This window comes from Petaurus breviceps, unplaced genomic scaffold (assembly GCF_028583685.1).
Source record: "Petaurus breviceps papuanus isolate PSGF00001 unplaced genomic scaffold, PetGlider_PUasm1.0 98, whole genome shotgun sequence".
NCBI lineage: Eukaryota > Metazoa > Chordata > Mammalia > Diprotodontia > Petauridae > Petaurus > Petaurus breviceps.
This window is the reverse complement of record NW_027187460.1, coordinates 8,897,159-8,913,462: the sequence shown is the minus strand read 5'-3', so window position 1 is coordinate 8,913,462 and position 16,304 is coordinate 8,897,159. Positions and strand designations below refer to the sequence as shown.

The following is a 16,304-nucleotide window of genomic DNA, read 5'->3' as shown; positions in this document are numbered from 1 at the left end:
GGGGGGGTGAGTAGGGGAAAAACGGGGAGAAAATTTGTAACTCAAACTCTGGCGGAAATGAATGATATAAATCAGAAGTCAATAAAGCATTTGAAAAAAAATAAGGAAAGGAAAGGAAAAAAGGGAAGGAAAAGAAACAAAAATAAATCTGCTTCAATCTGCGAAAAAAAAAAGAAAAGAAAATACATTTAAATTTATATAGCAGCTAGGTGTTGCAGTGAATAGAGCACTGGCCCTGGAGATAGGAGGACCTGAATTACAAATCTGGCCTAAGATACCTAACACAAAACTAGCCATGTGACCTTGGGCAAGTTATTTAACCCCAATTGCCCTACCTTCCACCCTCCAAAAAAAATTACATAGGTGCCCAGAAGGAATGACAGAGATGGAAGTAGGCTTAAAACAGGAAATTAGACAATTCCTTCATGAGTCATACTGAATGGTAAAAGGTGGTATCAAATCCTTTAGTGCTCACATTACTCTGTATTCCTGAAGTTGGAAACATGATTCCCTGGAAGGAGGCTTAGACTAACACACCCCACTAACAAAAACAATTAATCACTCAGCTAACATGAAGTGTATGATTTCAACTGCTGATAGATTAAAAGTAGAGATAGCAATGGGAAATGAAATGAACTAACAGACTGAGGATGATGTTGAGTTCATCTACTCACCTTCTGACCAGGCAAGCCTGCTAGACCTTGCTCTCCAACTTCACCCTGAAAACAGAATAATACAAATTCTCAGTTATCCAGCTTTATAGGGATCAGAAATCTCCATCAAATTGTCCTTCTACATAAGTGCAATACAGTAGAAGCTCATTTAATTGATACTCAAATAACCACCACCCTCTAAGTTGACATTCAAGAAAACTCCAGGGCTGGCCATTCTCAGAACCAAAATATATGAGAATTAATAACATTTATATAGTGGTCTAAAGTTACATACATTGTACTCACTTGTGCATCATAATAACCTCAATTAGTAATATAAATAATAATAATTATTTTATTTATCATATATTTGTATATTATTATAATATTCAATGTATTATATATTACTATATATAATTATATATAACTATATAATATAGTTTTTATTGTATAGCTATGTTTTGTTGCATATTATTTACATATGCATATATGTATGGGTGTACATAAACACACATATGCACACAAACATATGACATATATGCATATTATATAAATTATTAAAGTATATTATATATATAATTTAATATAATAACACAAGGTAGGTACTAAAAGTATAAAAATGATAATTTTACAGGTAAGAAAACTGATGCTTAAAGAAGCTTCTCACAGCTAGAGAGAATCAGATAACATTATTTTTACAAGTCCATCATTCTATTCAATATACCATGCTACTTGTCTAGAACTCAGTTTTGCTCTCAAAAGGGCAGACTAAGTGGTTTATGTGAGAAGGATGGGGTGGTGGCAAATCCATCCAGTTCACCTTAGTAATGACTTTCAACGTGGCATGCTAGGGAAAGTTGATCCTCAAAAGTTCCTAGTCTACAGCCTTCCCAAAGAAATGATCTTACAAAATCATGCTTGCAAAATTTTATAAAAATTGATTATAAGCAACCAGGGCTATCAGGAAATCTTGATCCTAAGCAAGGAGACATAGTGTGAAAAGATGTGGTGTCAGAGGACCTGAGTTCAAATGTCAGCTCTGTTATTTATTATTTTTTTTTTTACCTTGAGCAAGTCATTTAATTGGGATGTATGTGTTGATTTTCATAATAATGATAGCCAGAATTTATATATCACTTTAAGGTTTACAAAGTACTTTACTAATATTATTTCATTTGATCCTCCTAACAACATTGGAAATTAAATGCTTTTATTATCCTCATTTTACAGATAAAGAAAATGAGATAAACAGCAGTTAAGTGACTTGCCCAGGGCCGTGTAGCTTAGTTTGCTTGTGAAGTCAAATTTGAACTTGTCTTCCTCAATCCAGCTCTAGCATTTATTCACTGAACCACCTAACTGCCATAAATATATGATGATATATAAGTACATATAATTATAAATGAATTGGTTGGCCTAAATGACTTTTAAGGTGACTTCCAGCTATAAATGCATACGCTGATGATCTCAGCTGCCCTCTGCTTTATTCTTCTATGCCAGCAATGCCACATGTTTCATATGGGAACAGTGGTCCCAACATAGCTCCCACTCATTAAGATATATTAAGCCTGGTAGTATATTTTGAGGACCTGTAATCTAGCTAAGGGGAAAGGAAAAAAAGGAAGACTCTGATTTAGGGTATGGATCTCTTAAAGAACATAAGAAATGCTATCCTATGTTAAGATCCATAGGTTCTATCTCTAATGAGAGTGCTGAGGGATGGCTCATAGAACAGCCTGGTTGTTTCTCTAGATTTCAGACTCTAAAAATCAGAGACATTCCCCAAATAAACTGTTTACCTTTAATATATTACTGTTTTTCTGTTGTCCGTGAATTTCTCTAAACTCTTCTCAAGAATATATTTTCAGCTAGTTTTTATCTACAGTATTTGAAAGACCTAGTTTCCTCGGTCTGCTCTGCTTCCACTAACAAGGGTGATAAATGTCAGGCTTTAGGATACCATCTTCAAACAGTACTTTGGCTAAAAAAACATTAATCATTTGGTGGCCAAACTTCTGAGGATATTAGCTTAATTAAAAGTAAGTAAAGTTAAAAAAAGAGATTCCCCCCCAACTCTACTTTATGCTTCCTGTAAAGGAGTGTATGGTAGGGGTATGTGTTATTTGAAGGGATCATAAAAATTATATTTTATATTTTCAAAGAAGTGAGTCACAGATGTTTTATAAAGACATTCAGTAGTATGCAACAGTAGAAAAAATGCATTTGGGGTCAGGGGTTCAAATCATAGGCTCAAATCACAGTTCTGCTACCTTACCTGTGTGACCTTAGACAAATCATTTAACCCCCTTCAGTTTTAATTTTATCATTTGTAAATGAAATGACTAGATGACCCCTATAATCCCTCCTGACTCTAAATTTATGATCCTATAGTATTATTAATTGCATCAGTTGGGGGAATTCTTCCTACCAACTAGGGTCATAAACCAACTATGACTTAGTGGGGCTAAAGTCAAGGAAGTTGCTAAAGGGACCCAGCAGGTAAATAAATGACTTGCCCTTGATTACACAGATAGTAAGAGTCAGAGGATGTGACACAAGCCCCACATTCTAACCACTATCCTAAGCTGTTTTTCAAATATGTGTTACTAAAGGCAAAACATAATTTAAAAAATCTATCACATATTAAAAAACAAAAAAAAAGTTTCCTTCTAAAATAATTTGCTTCTTAAAGACAATCAAGTGAAGGAGGGAGAGGGAAAGGAACTGAAGAATTCCAGTAAATTTCTAAGTATGTCTGATTTTGTATAAATATGCGTTGCCACCAAAGCCCCTGACTGCAAAATGGCTGCCTAAAGAACAGATGGTTTCTGCATATTACCCACGCTCCCAGGGAATCACTACAAACAAAAGGCAACTCCTGCTATTATCCTGCTACCCTTTACTGTCATGCTCTAAAAACATTGTCGAAAGCAAGCTGTGAGTTGCTATCCAAACACTCATGGTGGCCACAAGGTAACATTGACTTCCTGAAGTCTGCAACACCAAAACACGTAAATTCTGGCAGGTCTTAACAACATGGAAGGGCTTTGAGAACAGTCATTAGAAATTAATCTCTAAAAACATCAGCCTATCTAATTTAGGAGAGGCCAGAGTGTTGGTCATCAGGTGATGGATTTTTCTACCCACCTCAAGTCATGAAGGCCTTCTACATGAAAGTGTTATAATCTACAGTGTTGGAGGTGATGTTCACACCAAGGAAATTACTTCCCTGATATGAAATAAGAAAAAAAAAGGATGGAATGATTTGCCTATGAAGATAAGGAGATCCTTATTATTCTTCAAGTGGAGACATGGATGACCACTTATTAGGAATTCATGTTTCTGATAAGGACTGAACCTATGAACTTTGAAACCCTTTCAATAAGCTGATTCTATGATTCTAAGAATTGATCCATCTCATTAGGGAGATGAGTTTTTATTGCATCAGAATTATTTTGTTTTTTCTCTTAGAATTATTTTATTTTCTCTTTTAGATGGATGTTGTTTAGCTGTACATTGAAAGAATTTCCAATATTGAGGTGAGGGTGGGACAGGATGAAGTAGGTATCATCATGGTATTGCCAAGGAACACTATTAAAATATTATGTAAAATTATACTAATAACAATGCTCTTTTCATTGCTATTATTATTGTTACTCTAAAAAATATCCCTGTTCTAATAACTTAAAGTTGTACTACAACTTTTGGACCTCCTGTACATGTAATATCTTTTCATACATGAAATAGAATCAACTGTCTTGTTAAAATTAAAACGAAATGCATTCCTTTATCTTCTTTGAATTCCAACACATGCCTTTTGGTTTTTATATCACAGTCATTTGTGGATAAACCTCTTCCAGTCTTTCTTTTTTTAAAACCAATAGTAAATAATGGACATGAACAATTGCATGTGTAATCAAAAATTAAAATAAAAAAATAAAATAAAGCATAGGCCTAATGATAGACTCCTGTTTAAAGTCTGAAGTGATACTGGCCTTGCTAAATGCAGAAATTTTCTTGGCCACAGCAATTCACAAAAACCATTCCTCTAGTCAGGTGAGCAGGTTTCATTCTGTGATGTTGGAAGGAACAACCATCTGAATGACATTATAGGTCCTGGACGTTTGGAAGTATTAATTTAAAGATTACATTTTTGACACATCCTCAGTAGAATCCATGCTTAGTGTGGAAGAATTTATTCCAAGCACCTGATCACTTGTCCTAAAAATCAGAATTCTTCAAAAGGAGCATAATGTTATAATTTTGAAGACTGAGTTGCCCGTCCCTGGAGAAGTTCAAGCAAAGGCTGACAGAAGACTTGCTCAGTCTGTGGTAAAGCAGGTACTTGTTTTGAGTCAAGAGGGAGCTAGGAGGGGCAGTGGGTCAAGTGCTAGGCATAGAGTTGAGAAGACTCCAGGAAGTGGCAGAGTTCAAAACTGGCCTCAGACACTTACTAGCTGTGTGACCCTGGGCAAGTCACTTCACCCTGTTTGCCTCAGTTTTCTCATCTATAAAAATAGGTTGGAGAAGGAAATGGTAAATAACTTCAGTATTTCTGCCAAGAAAACTCCAAATAGAGTCACAGAGTCAGGCACGACTGAAAAAAATGACTGAAAAAGTATAGAACAAAATAGATTATAGTCACACCCTGATTAGTGTGAATAATTAAATCCCTAAATTACTCACACTATTTGAATTTACAATGTATATTTGCATTGCTCTGGGACCAACAACTACATTTTATATAATTCTAACCTTGAATGATGTGAATTTGAATACATGCAACCATTTCAGGGGATTAATTATTCACACTAATTAGAATCTAACTGTAGATGGACTTTGAGATCAGTTAGATCAATTCCTTTTAATTTTACAGGGGAGAAAATGAAAGCCCAGAGAAAGAAAATTATTTGCCTGTGACTCTCTTTTAACTCCCCAACTAGTCTTCATTCCATTCTATTATACTGCCTCTTTTCAATATTCCTGAATTCAAGATACAGGCTTGAATTTACTGGTACACAATCTCATAATACATAGAGAGAGGAAGACTAATAATCATTTCTATAGTGTCTACCATGTGCCAGGCACTGTGTTAAGTCCTTTTACAAACATTATCTCATAGTATTATCTCTTTTGATCTTCACAATAATCCTGAGAGGTAATACTATGACCCCCATTTTACAGTTGAGGAAACTGAGGCAAACAGAGGCTAAGTGACTTGGTCAGGGTCACATAGCTAGTAAGTGTCTGAGGTCAAATTTGAACTCAGATGTTACTGACTCCAGGCTCAGTTCTCTATACACTGTGCCAGTTATTATTAGATTATTATTGCCTCCAAAGATTATTTCCTTGAGGGAAAGGACTATCTTTTGACTCCTTTTGTATTCCTGGCACTTGGAACAGTACTTGGCACATAGTAAGAGCTTAATAAATGTTTATTGATTTATTGATTGATCAATGATGAGAGGAAATATGGAAGGAACAATGGATGGCATTGATGTGTCTCTCTATTCATCATCCCTAGTTTCACAACTATCTTTTTATGTATACACTAACACACAGAGTAGACCTATTCCTATCATCTAGGCCATTGAAATGCTCCAAAGTTCTAATGAAACAACATTAGTCTACCTGTAGTAGTTGCCAAACAATAACGTGAAAGAATGACGTTAGAAACTAGACCTTTGATTTATTCTACTAACAAGAGTAACCACAGTCAACTAACTGACAGATTTAACTGATAGATATATGGATAAGGTCAAGAGAAATTTCATACCCTAGGTCCAGGATTCCCAGGCAAACCATCTTCTCCTCGTTCTCCTGGCTCTCCCTGTAAGGAACACAAAGAATAATTACTGGAAGATGTCAGGATTCTGGTGTCTCTTTAGAGAATGTCACTGATAATCTGACAAGGCTTTGGATGACATGTGATATTGTGATAGCACTGGCTCAATTCAATTCATCAAACATTTCTTAAGAATCTAGAATCTATTTGCTCAGAATGGAAAGAAACACAAAAATATACAACAATTGACATTTGTATTCTGCTTTCGTGTTGTCAAAGTGCTTCTGGTACAATCTGATCTTCATAACAACTGAATGAGGAAAGTACTGCAGATAATATCTATAGAGAGATTCATTGACCTGTCCATGGTCACCCAACCATTAAGTATCAGAGGCAAGATTCAAGGACTCTGTCTTTCCTGATTCCAAGTCTAATAACTCTTTCTACTGTATTATGTTGTCTACCAAATAGAAACTCCAAAACAGTCCTAGTGAACTCTTTGGAGAAAAGGACTGTTTTGGGGTTTCTATTTGGTATTTTGGCATCCCAAAGTTTATTCCAGTACTTAACACATAATTAACTCTTAGTAAATGGTTCTTGACTGACTGAGTTCTATCAATGGATACTTATTCAATAAATGTGAAAAAATATTAAATATTACTATGTGCAAGAAGGCTCCAAGTGCAGTGCTGGGAATTTACACATTTCCTGTCCTCACAGAACTTGGGTTCTAATACAGGAGATAAGATATCATGTCTTTCTAGAGAACCACAATCGTACAGACCATGAGCATGGTTAGAAACTGTTATACAGACTGCCAGTTGTTATGAGGCACTGAATTATTATGTAAGATATTTATGAGATATGTGAGACTGTGAATTTTGGTGAGATACACATCAAACTGATTCTTTACCATTAAGATTAGCTTACAGTCTTTAGGGGATATAAGATAAATAGTCAAATTGCAATACTAGAAAATGAACATCATAAGTGGAATATGAGAGCTACAATGTACTATGACTTTTAAGGAAGGGACAATCATTTCCAACGATGGGGCAAGGAGAGAAGTTATGAATTAGGAAAGGGTTCATGAAAGTAGAGGCATTTAACTCTGCTTTAAAGGATGATTAGAATTTCAGTGGATCCAAGGCAATGATTATCAATTTAGGGATGAGTGCAAAAAAAAAAGGTATAGAGATGAGAAAAGGTAAAATGTGCTTCTAGAACAAAAATAATTTACATGTTCAAGCCTGGCTTGAACAGCAGGGGATGGGCACGAAATGATGCAATCTGAGAAAAAGTGAAACAACAGATTAAGAGTTAAGGCTTTGAATGTCAGCTAAGAAGTTTGGAATTTAGTTAGTAAACACTGCTTAAGGAATTTACACAAAAGAAGATGCCTAGAGTATCTAGAGACACAGTGACCCTAAGCTTGAGCAATCTGAAAAGTGTGAAATTTGTATACAAATATAACATGAATCAGCATAAATACATCAGTTAGCAATAGATGAAGGGAATAGTCCAACAATTAACAGGCTTTGCTAATTGCAAGTACTTAACACAGTACTTGGCACATAGTAAATACCTAAATAAATGAAAATGGAACACCAGTTTTATGTAAGCCATCCCAGTGAAATGAAGTAGAACAAAGTACCCTAATTCAAAGCCTCAAAACAATGGCAGTCTGGAGAACAGATTGTAACCATTCTCATAGTTCATGCTACTGTGGTTCCTTAGACACACAATAGCATTTTCCCTGTAGTAGAGTGTAAGTTCCTTGAGAGTTGGGAGTGTGTGAATTTCTAGCACTGAACTCAGAGTCTTTACTTCATATAGTATACGTTTAATAAATGTTTTGCACATTTTTTGAATAGGTATCCATTGTCAGACTGAGTCAAGGAATTTACATAAAGTAACACATAGGGCTCTTGAGTTCACCAGCAGAGCTAAAAAAAAAAAAGTCTTACAACCATGTAAAAAAAAAATGGAAAAGGAAGTCAATCCCGCAACCTATATAGAATGTGAGTTTCTTTAGGTAGGGAACTTGCCTGCTTGCTAGCCGGTAATTATATCCTCAGTGCTTGTCACAGTGCTTAGCACCAAGTAAATACTAAAATAACGTTCTTTGATTTATTCAGCCCTTTGTCATCAAGAATGACTGTTGATGATTGGAATAATTAGCAACACTTTAGGAATAGGGGTATATAACACTTTTTAATCTTCTTAAAAGGCATTTATTTTCATTTTCGCCTCATAAAAACCTTGTGAAGTAATAAACAAGACCAGGACCACTTTCTCCATTTTACAAATGAGGAAACTGAGGGTCAGAGAGGTTAAGTGAGTTTCTCAGTATCAGGCAATAAATGTAAAAGACAGAATTTGAATCCAAGCCTTCTCACTCTACATCCAGTGCTTTTTCTATACTACATGGTATTGAAGACTTGAGCAGAACATCTGAGATTATTCTGAGAAATGCAGGCAAAAAGAATTAATTCATGGAGAGATACAGAGTCTTAACTTCAAGCATGTGAACTTTTCTTTTAATATACCGAGAACTGCATTTCAACAGAAATGGTTTCCTTTATAATACTATATATTTTATTTCATGTATTAATAATATTCTGAGGGGAACACAGGTCAAATCGATGGAGTCTATGACTCAATAAAGGTAAAGAACTTCCGTGTGAAGGGAAATATTACTTGATGGACATATATGGACCCTAAATTACTAGCTACATGACTTTGGACAAATCATTTCACCTCTGGAACTCGATTTCCTCATCTGTCAAATGGGGGCGATAATACTTGTGTGATTTACCTCACAGGGTGGGTTGAGAAAATACATTTCACAAACCTTAAAGGCACTACAGAAATAGGAGTTAGTCTTTTCATCAACATTAATGTTTATAACAGCAATACAAACCACAGTGATACATTGCTGTGAGGCTAAGTAAGGCAGGCATTTGAGGAAAGCAACATCCCGTGTGGTCTCTGAGCTGACAATGTCAGGAACCATCACACTGAATTTGTTATTCTGTCTGTATCTGGGGAAGCAAGAGTTACCCAAGCCTCTTGAAGCATAAAACATTCTCCTCACACCTCTCCCTTGATGTGCTAAACATTGTTTAAAGGAAGCTATTGGGAGAATTGATTCTTCCACAAACCAGCTCAAGGGCATGAAATGTTTATAGTCCTGGGGAAATTTTTTTATTATTTTCTTTTATTTAGCTCTGACTTTTTCCAACCTGTAAGGAGTCCCAGACGGTAATAACAACAATAACATATGCATCTACTGCTTTTTAGGGCTCTTTATGTAGAGAAAGATGGCTTGGGTTCAAAGGCTGGTTCTAGTACTTGACCCTGAATAAGCAATCTTTATAGTATTCAGTTCTATTATCTGTAAAATGGACCTAATAATACCCATACCATCTACCTTGCAAGGTTGTTGGGAAAACTAAATGAACTGATAAATGTGACAGGCTTGTTGTACAGACACAAATGACTGGGGGCTCACTGGTCAGTATCACCCCACCTCTACTCCACCTTATACAATCACACTTAAGGATTTCAAGCACCTGTAACTTCATCAGTGTGAGTATATTCCCACCTGTGTCTCTTCACCCATAAGAGATGATATTTTAGAAGAATTGTGCCCCTCTCTCTAATTTATTCCTTGGTGACTGGCCTCTCCAAACAGAGCTTTGCTGACCTGAAGATGATAGAATCACAGTCTGTGACTGTATCTTTACTTGAAGCTTTTCTAGCTTGTCAGGATCTGTCAGACTTTGAAGTCTACTGGCATAGCCAGCAAGAAGTCCAGGTCAGCTCCATATCACAATGAGGCATTAGGAGAAGGCTATAGTTGAGAGTATAACCCTAAATCATAACATAAATTTGAGGAGAGAGGGGGAGGAGAGTGGAAGACAGAAGAGAAGAGGAGGAGAGGACAGGAAGGAGGGAAGGAGATAAGAGGGGAAGAGAAACAGAGGAGAAAATAGCAGCAATGACAATGGCAATCCTACTCCAATGTTTAATTGTGATGTGTAGATAATCTTGGTTCTTATATAAACATTGGCATAGTGCTACCAAGATGACATGGTGGCAGAGAGAGGGCTTACTATATTTTCCTTTTATTCATGGGTAATTCCATTTAAAAGTAAGCTTCCATTTTGGTTTAAATAGTGAGTTCCATCTAATCCCTCTGTTTCATTTTCCTTTGTCTCAGATTTTGGGCAAGGCAAACCAAGAAAATTGAATCCCTGTCTTGGACCCCCAAATCTAACAGATTAACAGATTAGAAGGCCTCTGTACTCTCCCTGTAACCAGAGCAAACCGCCCCATGGTCAGTGGCTGATCAGTTTTGAACCTAGCATGACCATGTGTTTTTTGTATACTATAAGTACCTATAAGAATAGTTTCATATTTGTAAGACCTATACTCTATAGAGACTTATTTCTCTATGTGACGATCAATTCTTCTGGTCTTGATTTTTAACTATGAATGAAATAATGCCTTTTTGTTACATTCTTTACATTATAAATAATAGGTATTCCCCTCCCCCAACCATGGCTCTGAACACAGTCCAAGTAGTTACTGTTATTGTGATCTCAAATGAGCTACCTCTCTCAGACTTCAGGTTTCATCACTAGAGGCTAGCTAGCCTTTTTAAAATGAATTTGGTGTGCTACAACTCCTTGCAAAGATCAAATCAACAAACATTTATTAAGCATTGACTGTGTGCCAGGCACTGTGCTTAGCACACAGACTATGTAACTGAAGTTGTAGAGGGGTCATGCTTGTCTATGTTTGTTCATCAAGGATAGCCTGGCTGAGTTCAGAGAAGCCCATTATCAGGCTGACTGCAAGGAAATTTTTTTAAGGTTATAGAACCTCTAGAACATTGGGTACTAATGAACAGAAGAATTGCTTTGTTTCAGTAGAACACTTACACCAATGAAATCACATATAATAAGAGAAAAGAGGGAAAAGAGGAAGAAAATAAATAACAGTGGTAATATATGATTAATAATAGTAATTTTATTAACATAAATTTCACATATACATATATGTATATACATGTTATGTACATATATGTATATATTACATTATTTGTGTGCATATTATATATCTATATATGTATATACATTAGTGGTAGTACTAGTGATGGCATCATTCAATTAAAGCAGTGGGGTACAGTGCTGGATGTATAACTAAGAGTCAAATAGCTCAGGTCATATTGCCAAAACCAAAGCCACCTCACTTACAGCCTCAACTACCCCCTTCACCTTCTGTGAACAACTGGAGAAACTAATGTTGGCAAAATGCCCAGAAACTAATTCCTCACCTTTTTGAGTATAGTATCAACAAACTCAACCCTTTAAACAAATGAAAAATATAACAAACTGTAAATTAATCTTAAGATTATCCTTTTCATAGCTTTCTGATGATTAATATATTTGGAAATAAATAATGATGGAAGTAGTTCTTTTTGGAATTTTAACCTGGGAAGTCTCAGATTTAAACTTATATATCTGATACCAACCTTAGGTCCTTGCAATCCAGGAAGTCCATTTGTCCCATCTTTACCAGGGGATCCCTATTCATCAAAAGAACATAGGTCAGATATATGGATATTCAAGTGATTTCAATTTAGAAAGTTGCTTTGTTCTTAGATACTATTAAAGCCCCTTTGTATGGAATTATTTTTTCCAAATCTCTGCTTGTTGAAATCTTCTTCTTCCAAAGCCTGACTCAGAGGCTACCAGTTCCATAAAGCCTTCCCTGGGTATCCACAGATGGAACTGAATACACTCTCCTGAAATTTTCTAACATCACTTTCATTCTTTCCTTTGACTTTATCATATTATTTGTCATTTATCAAACCAAATACAACAGACTGTAGCAAGTGGTATAGAGGTGGCATGAAACAGTGGCCATAGTGCCATATTTAGTGTCAGGAATATCTAAGTTCAAATTTCACTTCTGACAATGAGGAAGTTTCCTATAAAGGAATAGGAATGACATAAGAAGATTGTTAAAGTAAGATCCTAAGGCATATAAGATGGACTATAATTCACTGGAGGCAACTATCAAGGAAGAAAAAAGCCCAAATAAAACTCATTGGCTTAAATGTCTATACATACACACAAATAGGTTGATAACAAAGATCTTAATGCAAGGAGATACCTTGAACCTCATAGAAATTGCTGAGATTTGATAGGATGTGGGTCATGACTAGACCATAGTAATGAGAAGATAGATTGCATTCAAAAGGGAAAAGATTAGACAAATGAAGCATCATAGTATAATGCACCTATAAAAATACTCAAGTTAAATGTGGAAAGCAGAAAGCACAATATTAGAATGAGGATCAATGGAACAGGTACTATTATCACAGTCCGGACTACCTAGTCTGTAGGCAGAATATGATGATGAGCCTGCAAAAGAGCTCATAAATCTGGTAAAGATTCGTGGAATAGTAACAATGGGATATTTCAACTGTTGACATATTTTCTAGAATTCTCTTTCTACCAGATACAGAGCAGCAGCTAGATTTTGGGAAACCAGATTTTAGTGAGTTAATAGAGAGGCTAACTGGTCGAAAATTCTTCAGGGAAAGTGAATGATAGAGAGAGAAAGACGAAACGTTCTCAAGGTGAAAATTCTGATGACACAATCATTAAGGATTCCAAAGGAGAGCAAAAGAAGAATGTTCCTAAAGAGATCACCAAGGATAAACAAGGAACCATTGAACAAGGCAGAGTTTTAAAAGACATGGCGAGAAGAGGGAATCACAAACAGCTAACAAAGGAAGAATATAAAAGTGTCATTCATTGTCTTTTATGAATGTGAGGAATGTTAACACCTAGAAGGAAATGAAGCTTGTGTTTGATTCTAAGGATAAAAACAAACATTTAAATATATATATATTGCAAGCAAGTGAAAGATTAAAGAAGGGATAAAACTACTATTCAGGATGGATAGGGAAATGATAAAGGACACATAAAACTGTACTTTCCAGACCATTCAGCAAATATGTATTAAGTACCTATTAATGTGCCAGATTCTGGATACACAAAGACAAAAACAAAATAATTCTTGGTATCAATGAGGTAATACTCAATTGGGAAAGAGAATATATAGTATACATAATTTGTTTGTATACATATATATGTGTGTATATAAAATTAATGAAAAGGTTTAAAAGGATGGGCACTGACAGTTGAGAGAGGGAAATGATGAGGGAAGGTTTCATGTAGAAAGTATTGAGTGGAGTTTTGGAGGAAATAAATGATTCTAAAACGCAGAGGTGAGGATGGAGTGCATCCCAGGCAAGGGGACAGCTAATGATACAAAAACAGATGGAGTGTCATGCATGAGGAACAGCAAGAAAACCAAACTGGCTATACCATAAAGTGATAATGAAACACAATGAGGGTTGAAGAATCAGCTGAAGCTAGTTTGCGAAGGATTGGATTTTATATTCTAACCAAAAGGAAATAAAAAGCAACTGAATTTCTGTGAGTAAGGGAGTTACATTGTCAGTCATTCACTTTAGGTAGCTATGTGGAGGATAAATTTGAAAGGGGAGAAACTTGAGGTAGGGAGACCACTGAAAAAGATATTAGAACAGTCCAGAGGAGAGGAAAAAAAGTTTGAATTAAAGTGGTAACTGCGTGAGTAATGAAATGATATGTGGTGAGAGACATGGAGGAGGTAGGATATCACAAATTCTTAGACATATGGAGTGAGTGAGAATGAATAGTAGAAGATGACCTTGAGGTTGGAAACACGGATGACTGAAAGGACAACTGTGCCCTCAACAGAAAGAGGAAAGTTAAGAAGACAGGTGGTTTGGGAGAAAATATAATGAATTCTGTTTTGCACATGTTGACTGAGATGGCAATAGAGTATTAAAACTGAAAAATGTATTACAAAGTTTAAGAACTGGAGCTCAGGTGAGTTCCTAGAGCTTGACATATAGATGTTGGAGTTATATGTGTGGAAATGATCATTAAACCAGTGTCTGATGATGAGATCCCAATTGAAAGAGGTGGAAAGAAGAAAGAAAGAAGAGAGAAGAGAGAGGGACTGGCACAAAGCCTTGACGTATACCCATAATGAGAAAGTAATAAATGGATGAAAAGACAGCAAAGGAGACCATGGAGGAGTGGTCAGGAAACTAGGATGAGAACCAGAAGAAAGCAGTGCCACAAAAAGCTAGAGAAGAGATAACTAAAAAGTGGGAGAGAGTTGTGAACAGTCCCAAATTCTGTAGAGAGTTCAAGAAATAAGAAAGCTGTGGCTTGCAGATCGCACAAAACTGAGAGGAATAGCAAACATGTTATATTATCGTCATAACCTAAAAAATATCTTACCAGGATACAAAAAGAGCTAGTGCATAACAGACATAAATACCAATAAATGTATATAGAAATGGCAAGCTGGAATGTTGGGTCCAATCTGAGAAGATGAAATCAAAGTGGTTTAAAGTTCAAGTTCTATACTTGCCTTAAAAATAATCAACTTCACAAGTATATGGAGGAGTACTTACTGGTTGGCCAGGCTGACCAGGTTTTCCAGAAAAGCCAATCTCTCCAGGAAGCCCCTATATGAGAAAACCCCCAGAAAGAAACTGTTAGTTCAACCATCTTTTCCAAGAAGATATAAAGGACCCACAGCCAGTATATAACATAATTTGAATTATTTTTATATGATGTAGAATTTAGAAAGGTAACTAGAGTTTAATTAAGAAGAGGAATATTTTCCTTGACTGTCTTCACATGGCAGTTTCTGAATCCAGAAAATCATAGTTTCTGAGTTTGGAGTATGCTCAGAAAGTATCTAGTTCAAAGTGTACCTGAAAAAGAACTTCCTCTACAAAAATATTATTTATCTAAGCTTTGCCTTAAAACTTCTAATTGGGGGGGCCTTTTGTCTCAGCCCATTTCATTTTTTCATAGTACTTCATTTCTAATAATGCCTTCATTAATCATCTTTACAAATCATCCCTCATAATATGCATCTCTTCTTTTTAACAAACAAAAAAGGCCTTGTAAGTAGACAGGGCTGAAAGACAAATAACATTTTAGGTCTCAAACAGCTTAGCAAAAATTCACAGGTGTCCATTTCACCAAATATGGACCCTTCTTCTTGTCTTGAGAATGGTTAGAGATGGGTGTTAGCTGATAACCTCACAATCATTTGACTAATGCAGCAGAGCCTTGGGAAGGAAAAGAGTATATCTTTCTTTCATGAACTTTCCATTCAAAATAACTAAAGGTACATATATTTCTAAACAGATTACATTATGCTACATATTTTTCACATTCATCCCAACCCAAATGGCACAGGAAACAAAAGTCAATCTTACTGGCGGGCCAACTGGCCCAGGTGGTCCTGGGACTCCAGGAGATCCTTGTGGACCCTATAAAGAAAACAGAAAAATGCCCTGATACATCAAAAATGCTAGAAAGTGAGGTAGGGATAGAAATCTCCCTGTGAATTAGAAGTTGTGATTAGCATTGTGTATGAAGGGATTGAATGGAAATGAATGAAGATGAATATGAAGAAGATATCTAGTCTAACTTGTCTCTGAGCAGGAATGCTCTCTACAATGCAATCATAATCATACTTATTTGGAACATGTAAAGATTTGTTGTTTTACCATTATGTGGGCTCTTTCCACTAAGGCAGTTTGTAATTTTCCAATATTTTTGTAGACAGCCTTCTTGGGTTGCTATTCAACAAAGAATAAAAGAAAAAGTGAAAGAAAAAAAAGAGATGGAAGGAAGAAAAGAAGGAAGAAGAAAGGAAGGAAGGAAGGAAGGAAAGAAGGAAAGAAGGAAAGAAGGAAGGAAGGAAAG

The 16,304-nt window shown here is 35.8% G+C and overlaps 1 protein-coding gene across 1 annotated transcript in view; it reads right to left on the bottom strand.

Moving 5' to 3' along the window:
• The window catches only part of COL22A1 (collagen type XXII alpha 1 chain), a 630,085-nt gene that overhangs the window by 193,406 nt on the left and 420,375 nt on the right, over positions 1 to 16,304 (bottom strand). Inside the window, exons 25-29 of the mRNA XM_069081305.1 lie at positions 15,812 to 15,865; positions 14,993 to 15,046; positions 11,981 to 12,034; positions 6,430 to 6,483; positions 675 to 719 (exon numbers count right to left, since the gene is read on the bottom strand). Coding sequence (XP_068937406.1) covers positions 675 to 719; positions 6,430 to 6,483; positions 11,981 to 12,034; positions 14,993 to 15,046; positions 15,812 to 15,865 — 261 coding nt within the window. The remainder of the gene's footprint in view (positions 1 to 674; positions 720 to 6,429; positions 6,484 to 11,980; positions 12,035 to 14,992; positions 15,047 to 15,811; positions 15,866 to 16,304) is intronic.